At 38.5% G+C, this 14,861-nt stretch overlaps 2 protein-coding genes across 6 annotated transcripts in view; one reads left to right on the forward strand and one right to left on the reverse strand.

The window, feature by feature from the left end:
• Positions 1 to 5,215, reverse strand: part of jph1a (junctophilin 1a) — a 38,056-nt gene extending 32,841 nt beyond the window's left edge. For 2 of the 5 annotated variants that reach the window (XM_064333112.1, XM_064333111.1), the window contains exon 1: positions 4,415 to 5,170. In XM_064333112.1, the coding sequence (XP_064189182.1) occupies positions 4,415 to 4,793 (379 nt within the window). In that variant the 5' untranslated portion in view covers positions 4,794 to 5,170. Of the gene's footprint in view, positions 1 to 7; positions 2,159 to 4,414 lie in introns of those variants that run through there. The other 3 variants (XM_064333110.1, XM_064333114.1, XM_064333113.1) reach the window with 3 other exon arrangements.
• Positions 5,216 to 7,579: 2,364 nt separating this feature from the next.
• On the forward strand, positions 7,580 to 12,612 carry gdap1 (ganglioside induced differentiation associated protein 1). Its single transcript, XM_064333115.1, has 6 exons — positions 7,580 to 7,766; positions 8,755 to 8,947; positions 9,663 to 9,836; positions 10,480 to 10,574; positions 11,374 to 11,488; positions 11,919 to 12,612. The coding sequence occupies exons 1-6, from the start codon at positions 7,602 to 7,604 to the stop codon at positions 12,269 to 12,271; spliced, it is 1,095 nt and encodes a 364-aa protein (XP_064189185.1). The 5' UTR covers positions 7,580 to 7,601; the 3' UTR covers positions 12,272 to 12,612.
• Positions 12,613 to 14,861: the final 2,249 nt, after the last annotated feature.

Below are 14,861 nucleotides of genomic sequence, written 5' to 3' on the forward strand. Positions count from 1 at the left end.
CTTTTAGAATAATAAAATGGCTGGTTAATTTTCAAAACAAGACTCAATTTTCTGCAAGAGTTACTGAACAAAAACAGATGATATACATGCAACTATGACAAAATTTTGGGTGCACCCATGCACATTCACCAAGTGAAGCAAGCCCTTTGTCCTTACATCTTTGATTAAGAATGCATTCATTGTCAGACAAAACACTTTGTATAAAGACACTGTAATTTATATGTAACTGAGGCATTACTACTATGTATGAACTTGTGGTGGCAGATTGATAAATTATGCTGTATTAATTATATTCAAGTTTCAGATTTATTGGTAACCTTAATGTCAACTCTACCCCTTCCTCAAGCTACCAACAAAACCCTAACCTTTAATGTAATTACTAAAGCTGTGTAACAATATGCCACAACACAGTCTATCTAATGTCTTCATAAGACTTTGTATTAAGATTCATATTAACATAATATTACATAATATGTAATATTTCTAACAAAATCACAAGATTCTGTAGCATGCTTTCTACATATTTTGCTTAATTGTACTTTACTGCACTACAGTTGGTTTTATAATCATTAATGAGGTCTTCCTTGCTTTCAAGATTCACAAGACAGTGACAGGAAACCTTTCAATGTCTGATCCCATCAGTGGTAGGCTGTGAAATCACACCTCCAAAGCTCCACCCCTCCTTAAGAACTGCATGTGTGCTCCTTAATATTCCAGGTCAGAAACCATGTTAACTCTGACACTGTGAGGTTAACAGTAATGCTGGATCTATTTACTGTGGTGCAAAAATAAACCGCAAATAAAGAGCCATTGACCCATTGTGGCATCTGCTCATGCTCATATCCTGTTTGTCTGAGTGTACTACTGTCACATGACAGAGCGGAGAAGAATCAGGAACTCTGGCCATGGCTACTTTCAAAGAGGGCCAATTAATGCCATGCAGTTTAAATTCCTGTTGTGTTTACAGTTTTCCTATGCAAAATTATATGCATGTAAAATAGGATAATTTAAAAAAAAAATAGGCTATACTTATTAAACGATCAGAGCCAAGTCTTTACAGGAAGTTATATGAGTGAAAATGTGTATTGGATATTATTTAAAATTACACACATTGTAAACTGCAGCATATAATATCTGCTGAAAATGAAAAATAGACTACTACAACTGGACATAAATATACTATGAGAGGTTAGATATGGACCATTTTGGCTTAAATGTCATACGATATTGGATACACATTATGGTACAGAAAAAAATAACGTTCTTGTTTTCAATGATCACACGCGTGTTAAAACCATTCCCGTTGAATTTTGTGTCAAACAGAAATTTTCAAAGATTCAGTTATGCCATTTGTATTTCCAATTCCACATAATTACATTTAAGGGAGACTACATGAAGAAATCTTCAAAAGTGTAATCCACTCCTGAGAGTATTGCCATTGAGTGAATTTCACTACAGAAATTATCTGATAAAACAAATGGATTATTCTATCAGAGAATAAAATACAGGGGACATGCTTGCATGGACATACTACACTAAAACCTTTACCTAATGTTACATTTTAACTAATTACTTATGTTTAAAAAAAATCATCAAATCATATATATAAACTACAATATAATATTATGAGGTATATTGTGGATATATGAGAATGCTTGTCACTCTGTAAGACCCATCTCTTCATTATCTATACCCGCTTATTCCTGGGCAGGGTCATGGGGGGTGCTGGAGCCTATCCCAGAGTGTATTGGGCGAGAGGCAGGAATACACCCTGGACAGGTTGCCAATCTATGGCAGGGCCTGTACAAGATGTGACTACTGTTTTTCATCAACTTTCAATAACATTAAAATTAGAACAATCACTTTCTCATATGAAAGGTAAGGTAGCACTATCACATTATCAAAAATAAAAGATGAACTGAACATCCTAGTTTTGAAGAACGGGGTAACAATCAATTCAAGATCACTTTCCCTCTGTCAAAAAAGAAAAAAAAAAAGAAAAAAGAAACAAACCAACAAAAATGAATAAACAAAATAAAACTGTGACTTTGGTACTTCATAGGAGCAGCGACCATGCTCACAGGTTAGAACAAAATACAGAAATTGGATGTGTGCTGAGCTATAGAATCTCCTCTGGTCACATGGAGCACAGGATCAGCTGCAACGAGAAGTTCAATACAGATTAAGAGTGGCCTATCTGAGCACGCTTCTGTGGGAGAGATGATTAGATGCTAACTCCCAAAGAACAGAAGGCACGGATTTTAGCGTCTGTCAGATGTGCTCCAGTGTACTGTCTGCTAAATTGTAAAGTAGAGCGCACAGGGCTAAATGGGATCCCTGTATGAGACGGCTCATGGTTGCCAGTAAGAAAGAGATATAAACCCAACAGAATGTTTCCCTTGTCAGCCTAGCTGTAAAGACAGCATTGCTACATTCTCCCATAATACATAGTTTTCACCAGTGGCCCCATGTGTTGTCAATCACATGTCATACATCATATGTCAATCCTAAACAAGGAAGCAAACTAGAATGCTCATCGAAAGACAAAATCACACATCCAACAAAAAGCATTTTGATATTGCATGCCTTATGATGAACCGATATACCATATAATTAATTATTTAAAAGATTTCCTGTAAACAAAAAGGGTATCGCATCATGCACTGCCATTGTAAAAGATCATCTGCCTTAATAGTAAGTATACGGTTAACAGTATAACAAATGCATTCACATTCAGCATTGCTATTACAACTACTATTGACATGCAGTGTCATTCATCTTTATTATCATTTCTATCTATCCAGGTGTATTTGTAATATTACATTTTATATTAATATGTATAAAATATAATGGAATAAAAACAGGTCAGCTTAAAAAATATGATAGTCATAGAGCAACCCATTTCAGAATCAGCAATGCCTGGCACATTTGCACAATCCAGTGATTTGAGACCGAAAATACCCTACAAGCTACTAATGGTGTTATGTGCCCTCAATATTGGACCAGAGAGTGTAGACTTTGAAAATGATTTGAGTAATGAATTGATAATTATCATTAGATCCATATTTCTCAGTGCAAATCAATTAATTCCTTTTCCAGACAATAAACCATTGAGTAACTGAGAATGAAAATATAAGTGTTTTACTGGATGCTTTATAAATGCTTCGGACACCCAATCAAATGCTTTCCTGATATCCCCCTTGGGGTGAAAATGTGATAAAAATACTACTCCTTGTTGATGACGTTGATTATTTATTGAGCTATAACAGTAACAGTGTAGTTAGTGTAATGAGCGACAGTGGTCTAATGGTAATAGATAAAATTCTTCCCTTACAGCAATGAACTTTTTCCCCCCTATAAACGTCGGCTTGTCTACGCACTACCGTTAAGTTTAGAAAATTGTAGGTGATCGCAGCTATATTTGTAGAAAACAGAGCTGTATGAGAAACATATTTTACGCAACAGTTATTATCCACAGGTCCAATTAAGTCACATTAAGCGCAGACCTCCACAGCAATTAAGTAATAGGCCTATCTTGCGCTCATAACCACCGCTATTTCTCTGCCTTTAAGGAAACGGGAATAGCCTACAGCTCGAGGGACGACACTCATTTTACACCAGTCTTACAAGCTTTACACCTTTGCTTCACACCTGCAAACTTTAAGTTGCAAAGAAGCGCATTAAATACTGTAGCCTAATACTTTATAAATGTTTAGCAAAATAAAAGCACAGAAACCAGTACTTTGTACATGTCCATGCTAATCGAAAATGACTTGATTTTGAGTGATGCTGATGAAGCTATAATTAGTTGCTTGTGACCTCTATGGAAGCGATTTGCGCTGACCTGTCCAACCTCAAGCCACATATCAATAGTAAACAGTGCCTCTGCGCTCATTAAAACAGTTTTTGTGTGTCTTAGGTCACATACTGTAGCCTATCTAACTGCAATGTTATAACCTACTTTCACAATAAAGACCATGATATGTTTTTAATTGAACAAAAGGCTATTGCACTGCGGATATTTTAACAACATAAAGTCAGGCGAAAGCTTGCAGAAAGTCTAGGCTTAGCCTAGTAGTACGGACCTATTCAAAGACCCAAGAGAGAGGGTCACATGCGCAAATATCGCAAATGAATGAGAACGTTTTATTTCATTTTTGCCCTACACCTGAAAACTGTAAGCCTCCCTCTATAAGTTTTCCAAGATATACGGGCATTTGGAACACTACAGTGGAATGCATTACTTTCCAGAAACGCTGCCTCCTTTGATAATTCAGCTTTCAGTTTATCCCCGAGTGCTCTTATCGCGCAACAGCAAATGTACCACCACCGACCTACGTTTAAAAACGGTTCACGTAACACCCATTCTGACATTCCGAGATAAGACAATAACCTGAATCATTCAAGTAATTACCTCCATCCCCGTAGGTTTCGACCCCATATCCGTCCTGAAGACCATTATTCCATGTACCATCGTATCTCGCAGGTGTATTGTGGCTTTGTCGTATCCCATATCGACCCTTAAACCCATGACTCCACTCTCCACGGTAGGTCCACTTTCCTTTGGTTTCCAAACCCAGCCCGTGCCTTTTTCCTTGTGACCAGTAGCCCTGATATGTATTCCCGCTGGGCCAGGTGTACACACCCACTACCTCAAAGCCGTGTGACCAGGACCCGGAGTATTCCCCTTGGCCCTTGGGTCCAGTGCAAATGCCATGTCCGTGGGCTTTCCCCTCCTCCCAGCCGCCGCAATAAGTGCCTCCATCGTCGAAGTCGAACCGTCCGCCCGTCATTCAGAAGAGGGTAGAAATAAAGCAAATCGCAGCAGAGTCTCTCGCTGTTATATTTTCCCACGGGGTCCAGAGGCAACGATGTGAAGTAGAAGGAGGATAAACCTGGAGAGTGGCTAGTCGGGATAAGAGTACGGTCCTTGAGGATTATTATGTTTTCGTATATGATTGAATGAGAATATGCATGTGTGTGTGTGTAATGTGTGTGTGTGTGTATGTGTATGCCTGTGCGTGTATGAATGAGTGGGTGCGTGTGTGCGTGTCTGTGTATGAATGGGAGTGGAGGATAATGAAGAGTTACCAGAGCCCCACGCTGCTACTGACGCCGCTTCTTGTTTGTTTTCTGACTCCCCCCTTCACTGCACAGGAGGGAGAGAGAAGCGTTGAGCATTCAACCAGGAAAGACACAGCCAATTTCTGACGTCAGAGTAATAGCACCTCCCAGGCGCTCTCCTCCGCTAATTATGGGTTGGAAGCTTCGGATTTGGGGACTGATGTTTTATGAATTATCCTGCTGTATTGTACCGCGCAATTTCTTCCAAGCACACATTTATTGAAAAGTTATTTTTCTCACAACTGTTTAACGAATGTCGGGATTTTTAAGAGAGATATTTGGATTCGTGATGCTTTTTAACAAAATACCTCTACTGTTGTAAAGTACAAATATCAACGTTATTTTTTTATTAGCACATTCGCTTATTCAATTATTTCTTCCTTTTGGTAAAATGTTTTTGTGTTTTGCTAATACATGTTCGACACAACAACCAAAGTAAAGCAAACACTCTCAATAGGCCCTACTGTAACAGCTACATTCAGATCCTGCACATATATTCTCCATTGTACATGTATTTATGGATAGTCTTATCCTTTCCATTTCGAATGATACTTGCATGCATGTATTTCCATAGGCTTGCCCCATTCACACACCATGAAATCTAGCAGCCTTATTTAAATGCAAAATTTCATTTTATTTATTGAATATTTCTATGCACAACTGATTGAGGAGACCAGCTGATAGAATTGATCCAACCTTCCATCCATTGTGCAAATATTGCATGAACCTACAGCCACTAATGAGCAGTGAAATCCTGACTTCCCCAAAGCTGTGTAATCCTGGCTCCAGGGAGCAACCATTACCAGGTCCACACATCATCACACACCAGTGCCCCATTCAGGAGCTGTGTCAGCTCCTGGCTCCACCCATTATTGAACTACTTTCCAGACACTCAGTGTTGACAAACACACACACACACACACACACACACACACTCTCTCTCTCTCTCTCTCTCTCTCTCTCTCTATATATATATATATATATATATATATATATAGTATAAGATAAATAGACACATTAATAAAAAGGCTCCTTACTGCCTTGCTTAAAAAAAAGGTTCATAGGATAGTAATAAAAAGTTCTTCGGGCCAGTCATTTGAGTGGGCATGATTGCAGTGAACAGATGCAGCAGAGCATGTGGAATTGGAACACATGGACTGCATTGAAAGCAGGTGCACAGGGTGTAACCTGACTCAGAATTTTGTGTCTGAGCAGGATATTGTGATCAGAGGAAATTTTATATTGTGTCTTGGTCTCAATAAAACTACAGCACCGTGCTTATAGTGCAAATGGCTGATGATACCTTGAAAAGAGTGGAATACAAAAAGGGTAATGATATATATGTAATATAATACAAAAATATGTAAAGGCTTTACTTGAAACACAATGTAGCCAATTAAAGAAAAAAGAAAACTTCAGGTGACAATAGCGCATAGCTACTCGAAGTATAATAGGCTACTGCATAATGGGAAAAAACGGAAGTATTTGTGATTTGTATTTCAAAAGAGGAAAATATACACGAATATACACCCCAAATTGCAGTTTCGGGTCACCACTTAGTGCATCTCTAGGTTTACCTGTCAACAGCACCGACTAAAATGACGTAGATCCGACTTGACTGAACTGAAGGACGTCCTTAAAAAAATGTAAGATTTTCGATTTAGCCATGTAGGTAAGCCACCTTTAACATGGGCTTGACATTATTTTAAAACAGTATTATTTTCACAACTGATCTTTAGATTATGCAAGCATCTTATATAACTCCTTTCGTTTGTTCAGGGCCATTACCTTGATTTATTTTCTCGAAAACATCGTTAGGGTCTTTTAGGATAAGCTACAATGAAATCAAAGAAAGAAAGATGGAAAATGTTGTAAACTCCAGTATGGTCACAATCGTAAATTATGTTTTCCATTTATATTGTTTTAGCCTATATACGGATACAGATCAGTTGAAAATTACAAGTTAGTATCTATGTATGTTGCATGTTAAAAACCCAATAAGCAATGGTCCATAAACTTGAAACACAATAGCCTATATCGTTGTCGAATAATATATGTTATTGTTGAGAGTACTTTCCAAATGCGACCACAGCAGAAGGTGTAAGACTGACATCTACTGATTGTATTGCATAATGGTTTAAATGTTCTTGAAATTATAATGGATGTTTACAATGTTCCGTTCTAATTAAACACAGATAAACAGTAGCCTGCAAACATGTAAAAAATAGTGTTTTCGTATAGGAAGTAGTTTATTCAATTACCCCTATACTACCGCTATACATCGACCTGTTGTGCTGTAACTTAAAAAAAAATGCATGCTGTATGTTTACAAATTTTGCTCATAATGTCGAGCACATTCCAAATTGTATTGCTTCGAGTAACTGTAAAAAGTGGCTATATGTGCACGACAGCACGTGACTTGATATTTCGCTCCTCCCCTATGTAGCCTGTGTCATTGTAGCCTACTTATAAATAAAATGGCGTCTGATAGCACCAGCGAGTCCCAGGGTGAGACAGAAATGTCCACAAATAAGGAGGCTATTGTAGAAAAACAGGAAGAGAGTGCATCATTGATCGAAAACACGAAAAGACAATCTAAACTAATACTTTACCATTGGACCCAATCATTCAGTTCTCAGAAGGTGAGCGTCATGCAATTTCAGCACCTTGGGCATGGACAGAGCTCAAATAGCCCTACGTTCTAGCACATTCTATGAGTAGGCTCTGGCCGGTTAGCATAGGCTGCATTACATTGGATGCATGTGTGTGTCGTTGTAAATGCATATTTTATTGTAAACAATAACTCCGTTAGCGTTAGGCAATAGGCACATATGGGAAATGGTTACCAAATGCAATGCTAACAGTGCCCGCTGGCGCAAAGGTAAAACATCTAAAGTAGGCTACAACATGCGTAGCCTACTTCTGATTTTTATTTTTGTTATGGTACTTCCTGGAAATTCCGTTATTACTTGATGGAATTGTTAAAATGATGGCGGCGGCGACGATGCCACCAACAACAGAAACAACAACACTATTTGCTCGTTTCGGACATAGTCAAATCTTTCAGAATACAAAAAGTTAAAAATGAGATGTCAGTAGAAATAAGTAACACAAATGAGCTATTATATGTTCCAACTGCTAGTATCATATTGTCAGTGGCTCAGAAAATAAATACACACTGCAAGTACAAACTAGACCATGAAGTCCCAGGTATGTGGGCCTTATACATTTACTCACATATTGCATAGTTCTGATAATCCGACACACACGGCTGAGTCAAAGTTGGGGGGCTAGACTGTCCAAATTCACTAGCTTGTGTTTAGCTAACCAAAAACATGTTGTAAAGAATGACAAATTGATAAAATAGAATATAGCCTTATATACAATATAGTCTTATTCTGTTGTTCGTCCAATGCAGTTTTACAGTTAACAGTTCACAAACCACCTCTCCTTGCCCAGCACACAAGCACGCACACACACACACACACACACGTGTGGGATGTTAAATACTAACACCATACCATACTAGTATTAATGATAAACACACTTTTAAATAAACACATTTTAAATGCACTTTAAAAAACTATTTTATAGCGGAACTATTGAATATTGTTTTTTTTTTGTTTTAAGGTGAGGCTTGCCATTGCTGAAAAGGGTCTAAAATGTGAGGAGTATGACGTGAGTCTCCCACTCAGTGAACACAATGAGCCTTGGTTCATGCGTCTAAACCCTGCTGGGGAGGTCCCAGTTCTGGTCCATGATGACAACGTTATCTGTGATCCAACCCAAATCATAGATTATCTGGAGCAGAACTTCAGAGATGGTGAGTTTTTACCTCTCAGTAACACAGTTTAAATTCTATGTTTTTTTTTTTTACACAAACTTCAATTAAATCTTGGTTTCTGTTTCTTGCATATCCCTCTTTTCGAAAAAGATTTGGTGTCTTTTATCCATGCATTTACTGCATCAGTACCACACCACAATATTTTGTTTTTCTTTGCTTATTCTGTTAATTGTGCTTCCTTTTTATTTACCTCTATCATTTCTTTTTTCTATTTTTGGTGTTTTATGTCTGTCAGCATGGCACCTTATTATGTTCTACCTGCCTGTTGCAGAACTATGGATAAGATATGCATGTAAGTACAGGTGTGCATGTTAATGCTTTACATTCCTTGTAAATGTTGATCATACTACAAAGTAGATTTATGAATATTTATGGCTACAGAAGATCTGTTCACAGTATTATATGGTTTCACAATTGCGTAAGTGAGTACAGAATAAAAATAATAAGTTGTCCTACTGTTTTTGAGTACTGTTTTCATGCAGTTTATTTGCTAGAACATACTGTATGCTCTATGCTATACTGTGTTAAGTCTCGGTTATGTATTTATTACCTTATTCTCTGTTTGATTCTTAGTTAAGAAAAAAATATATGCAGGCGGTACTATGTGACAAAGTTACACTGTCTCAGATTCAGTGTATTGCAGTACATTGCTGAATTCCCTATTTTCAAATGTTCGTCCTTTATTTTCCATTAGAGGGAACACCAAAGCTGATCCCTGAGGAGGGGAGTATGTACTATCCCAGGGTGCAACACTACCGGGAGCTGCTGGACTCTTTGCAGATGGATGCCTATACCCATGGTTGCATTTTACACCCAGAGATCACAGTGGACTCTCATATACCGGCATATGCCACAACAAGAATTCGCGGTAAGGAAATTTTCCCTGTGAATGCACCTTTGTAACGGCGCACAACTAAGTAAAATAAAGTCATTTTTGAGCTTCCTTATGGCAGATCAATGTAAGCCATATGATTTTGTTTTATTTATTATGATGATATTCTAGTATTTTCGCATGATTTAATTCCATGATTTTAATGAACCTGTCACACTTTAGTATCATTCCCTTGTATCCTCTTAATATAGTCACACATACATTAATTAAATGTGCTAAAATAATAGCACGTGTGGCCAGCTTTAAGTTTCTTAGTTACTTCAAATGTGACCTGGCCTCTGAATTGATGCTAACTTATTTGAGAACCACATCCCATTACTTGGTACATCTTTCAAGAAATATTTGCACTCCACTCCATGAAATAGCTTTAAGTTCACTGCATCAACAATGGAACATGTTTTTGTGTTTCAGACTGAGAACAGACTACAAGTGTCCTAACTGGTTATGTAAGGTTATTAACATGCTAATTAAAAACACACACGCAGACACTACTGAAAGCCTTACACTGAAATTGAGTTCACCTGTGTGGAGCCTGCTCTTTATTATGGATATATTCAATAATTGGTACCCTTTATTGCAACTGATGTTATTTTTTGGTTTTGTGTTTGACTTGCTGTAGCACAAATAGGAAACACGGAGTCAGAGCTGAAAAAGCTCGCTGAGCAGAACCCAGAGCTACAGGAGGCGTATATCGCCAAACAGAGACGCCTGAAAGTAAGTGGTGGCAGTGTTCCTGTCGAACTCATTGTACATGTTCACATGCTGAGATGTATTTGAATTATTCATGGTGTGACTGGCCATGGAAAACCATTTTTTTGCTGCAGGATTACAGATGGCTCTTGCCAGTGACTGCTTTATATTTATTAAAATATATAAATATAATATCCTTGAAGAGTCTGTGTAAAAAAGCAACAACTCTGAGCTGTGTTGACCAAACCAGAGCAGGACTGTTTTTTCCATCCATGGGTCATTCTACATAATATTGCAGCAATTTCAGCAAAGGACAGACCAGGCAGATCATCTCTTTGTGCCACTCATTTATTAACACGCAAAGTAAATACAGCTTTGTCACAAGCACGGGATTAAGAGACCTAGTGTTGCTAGTGGCAGTCGCGCTCTTCTTATACACAACATGCGGCGCTTGCGCAAATCAACTATAAAATGAATAGTGGAACATAACTGGCTAACAGAACAGACCAATAAGCTACCTAGACTGAAACCAGGAAGTAAACATTGTACCATTGCAATGGGCCAAACTGTGGCAGCTATCCAACTAGCCAGCCAGTGCTACAATATGATGCTACACTTCTTTGGAAAAGTGCATGAAATGGACTTATTTGTGTTCAACCTGACTGCTGATGTTGTTGTTTGTTAACCTTGAAGAATGCATTTATACAAGCTTTTAAAAAAAATCTTGATTGCATGGTCCCTGTAAATATGAAATAATATATATCAGTTCTGGAAATATATGGATTTGGTGGGTGATAAAACATTGTGCCTTTACATTTTCTAGTCCAAGTTGCAGGACCATGACAATATGAAATACCTGAAGAAAATTCTGGATGAACTGGAGAATGTAATGGACCAGGTGGAGACAGAACTTCAGAGGAGAAATGAAGAAACACCAGGTAGGAGATGAGAATTGTAATTGTTATTTAAAAGCATGTTTTAAACAATGCATTACTTCCACATAAATAAATAAAATTTTGACTCTTCTTTGAAAAGATGTATTTTAAATATCGCAGAAAATATATGATGTACATATTATATTATATTTGGTTCTTTACAAATCTCTCCAAGTGATCCCAGTGCTTTTTATTGAATTGAATGCTGTTAACAGCCTAAGTTCAATAAGCCAAAAATTACACAACATTTTGCTACATGAAGCTGCATAAAAGAAAACTCATGACAGGAAGTAGGGAGCTCTTTTGTTTATGTAGATTTATCTTCCCTTGAGAAGTTCCACAGGGTTGCCTTAAAGTTGACCCTAATAAAGTCACCCCTGTTGTGCACGCGCGGGCTGATTGTATGCCTGTGGGGTGGGGTGGGGCGGGACAGAGGAGGGCAGCCAGGCCTGGCTTTGCGGGGAGTTCTTCAGCGTGGCCGACGTCTCCCTCGCCGTCACGCTGCACCGCCTGAAGTTCCTGGGGCTCTCGCGGAGGTACTGGGGCAACGGGAACCGGGCCAACGTCGAGGCGTACTACGAGCGCGTCCTGGAGCGGCCCGCCTTCCGCAAGGTGCTGGGACACGTCAACAACATCCTGATCTCCGCCGTCTTGCCCACGGCATTCCGGGTGGCCAGGAAGAGGGCGCCCTCCTTTGTGGGCACCACTCTGCTCGTGGGATTGTTGGGAGGAGTGACCTACTTTGCCTTCTTGTACCTTAAAAAGAGGCTGGTGAGCTACAGCTGAGCCACTGGCAGTGTGTATGCTGTATCGTTGCAGTAGCTTATTGCTCAGTCAGTAGCCCTAAATTATAAAAAAAAACGTAGTAGAGTTTATGCACAGAGGCCACTTTTATTTATTTTTAATTAATAATACTTGATTATTACTATCGTAATAATACGATAGTAAAAAGTATGCCATTCCAAAATATAATGTAAATTATATGCAATTTTTTGTAATTTTTTTTTTGTTGCTCATCAATACAAGTTTTTTCATTTTGTTTGGGTTCTCACCAGCACAGATAGCTTACATATGTTTTTCTGCTCTGTTCCATGTGAAATAAATGTTAATAAAAGTGTTTAAAATTACTTAATGTACTTTCTCGTGCTGTGTCGCCTGTAATGGATTGCACTCAGAAACCTCATTCTCAAACCAGGGGTGGCAGTGTAGTATAGGGGGTGGCAGTGTAGTATAATGGCTAAGGAGTTGGTCTTGTAACCTGAAGGTCGCAGGCTCGATTCCCCGGTAGAACACTGCCGTACTTGCAAGGTACTTAACCTACATTGCTCCTATATATATCCAGCTATATAACCGGATACAATGTAAGTCGCTCTGGATAAGAGCGTCTGCTAAGTGCCTGTAATGTAATGCAATGTGTGTCTTATAATAGTATAACTGGAGTTGAAATGAACAGCCTAAAGGCCATATCTGTAGCCATTAAAAAGACAGACATAGCTTAAACGGTTACAAAAGTGAAGGTTTTTGGTCATTGTGTTCAGGTTTAGATTTAGGGATCTGTGAGGTTGTATAAACCACATGTATTTTCCAGTGTGTATTGGCTGCTAAACCATCACTAGATGGCAATATAGAGCCACTGTAAAGCCGACTCTGAAGAACGGTCCCAAATACCATTGTAGAGCTAAAATTCATATAATAACTGTGTTTTGCATGGAATGAAATACATACTTAAATAAAGTGGCCCACAACAGGTCATGCAGCTGACAAAATAAACATATTGTAACTGCAACTGTTCAGATATTGCTCTGTTGATTGGTCTTGACATCTTGCTATTTGGTTGTTTATATTTTAACAGTTGGTTCTAAGTAATTGGAAGGAGCACTCCACATTGTCTAAAATCTGAAATGCGGGCTAACTTTCCTAGAAGTACTTCAAGAATAAAAATAACATGGATATTGTCTATACACGGAGTACATCTTAACAGTGTTGATTTGGGAGACCACAACGCTACTTTTCTTGTCATTAGATTGGCTCAGCTACTGCTATCTTCAAAATGCATTGCCAAATGGCCACACGTGGCTACAGCAGTGATTCACAACACTGGTGTCCAGAATAATATTCCTCTTTATTTATTCTGGCTGCCCAGAGTAAATTAGGAAATAATTCTTTTACAAGAAATATAATAATGTAACTCTGTGATGAACGCGTTCTTTCTAAAATGTCAAAATGGCCCAGACAGTAAAGGTGTTGATTTTGAGCACAGGCTAGGCTCTATATCACTGGTTAAGGCCTCAGTCTTGCCTCTATCATTAGTCCGTGACACATGACCAGGAGTCCATGGTTATGGTCCATCGTTTTCAGTTGGTTGAGTGATTTAATTTAGTCAAAAACTATATTACATTTCATGCAGGAATACACCCTGGACAGGCCGCCAATCTATCGCAAGGCACACACACCATTCACTCACCATTCACTCACACACTTGTGCCTATGGGCTATTTAGAGTCTCCAAATAGCATACCTGCATGTTATTGGACTGTGGGAGGAAGCCGGACTACCCGGAGGAAACCCACACGAACACGGGAAGAACATGCAAACTCCACACAGAAAGGCTCAGGCTGGATTTGAACCCATAACTTACTCGCTGTGAGGCGACAGTGCTACCCACTGCACCACCATGCCGCCCTTATTATAATTATAATAATAATATTTTTTTTTACATGAGGCGTCCAATGGCTTATGTACAAAAATGGCCATCATTCCTATGTCAGTGAAAGGAAATGTATTCCCTGTGAATATTAATCATGAGTCAGTACATCCAAAATGAATCCCTTCTATTATGCTTGTATGCAAAAGGTCATATAGGGAAGTGAACACATGTCCATGACTTTAGCAATGCAAAACACAGCACAACTAATGAATCCACCACAAAAGTAGCCAGGCACACAACTATTTTTCTACTTGCATCATCAGTCCTTGAATTCATCTGGATTCAGTAACACTGGCATAAAGAGGCTGCCATTCCATTGGTGTCTTACCAAACAGAAGCCTCCCATTTTTCAGTAATAATATATAGGGCAAACTTAGTAATGTAGGGGCAAGGAGAATGTGAAACAGATTTTCACTTTATTGTTTTTTTAATAACTTCCATTTTTCTTGTCGCCTATCCATGTTTGGCTTCAGTGTGGGGAACAATTCAATCTGTATGAGAAATTTATTTATCCCTCTTCGTGTAGCTGAGAGATTTATGTCTAAGACTACAGCATAGTTATCAAGAGAACACGTCTTGCAGTAGATCAAACTGAACATACGTAAGTGAATGACGTCAGGCTGGTTCACTGAGAAAATTTCCATTGCGTGTTTCTCAGATTGTTGTATT

Source organism: Anguilla rostrata, chromosome 4, assembly GCF_018555375.3.
Source record: "Anguilla rostrata isolate EN2019 chromosome 4, ASM1855537v3, whole genome shotgun sequence".
Classification (NCBI taxonomy): domain Eukaryota; kingdom Metazoa; phylum Chordata; class Actinopteri; order Anguilliformes; family Anguillidae; genus Anguilla; species Anguilla rostrata.

Coding starts and splice junctions, on each gene's coding strand:
- gdap1 (XM_064333115.1), top strand. CDS start 7,602: ATGGCGTCTGATAGCACCAGCGAGTCCCAGGGTGAGACAGAAATGTCC. Junction 7,767..8,754: donor AATCATTCAGTTCTCAGAAG/GTGAGCGTCATG, acceptor TTTTGTTTTAAG/GTGAGGCTTGCCATTGCTGA. Junction 11,489..11,918: donor GAGAAATGAAGAAACACCAG/GTAGGAGATGAG, acceptor GGGGCGGGACAG/AGGAGGGCAGCCAGGCCTGG.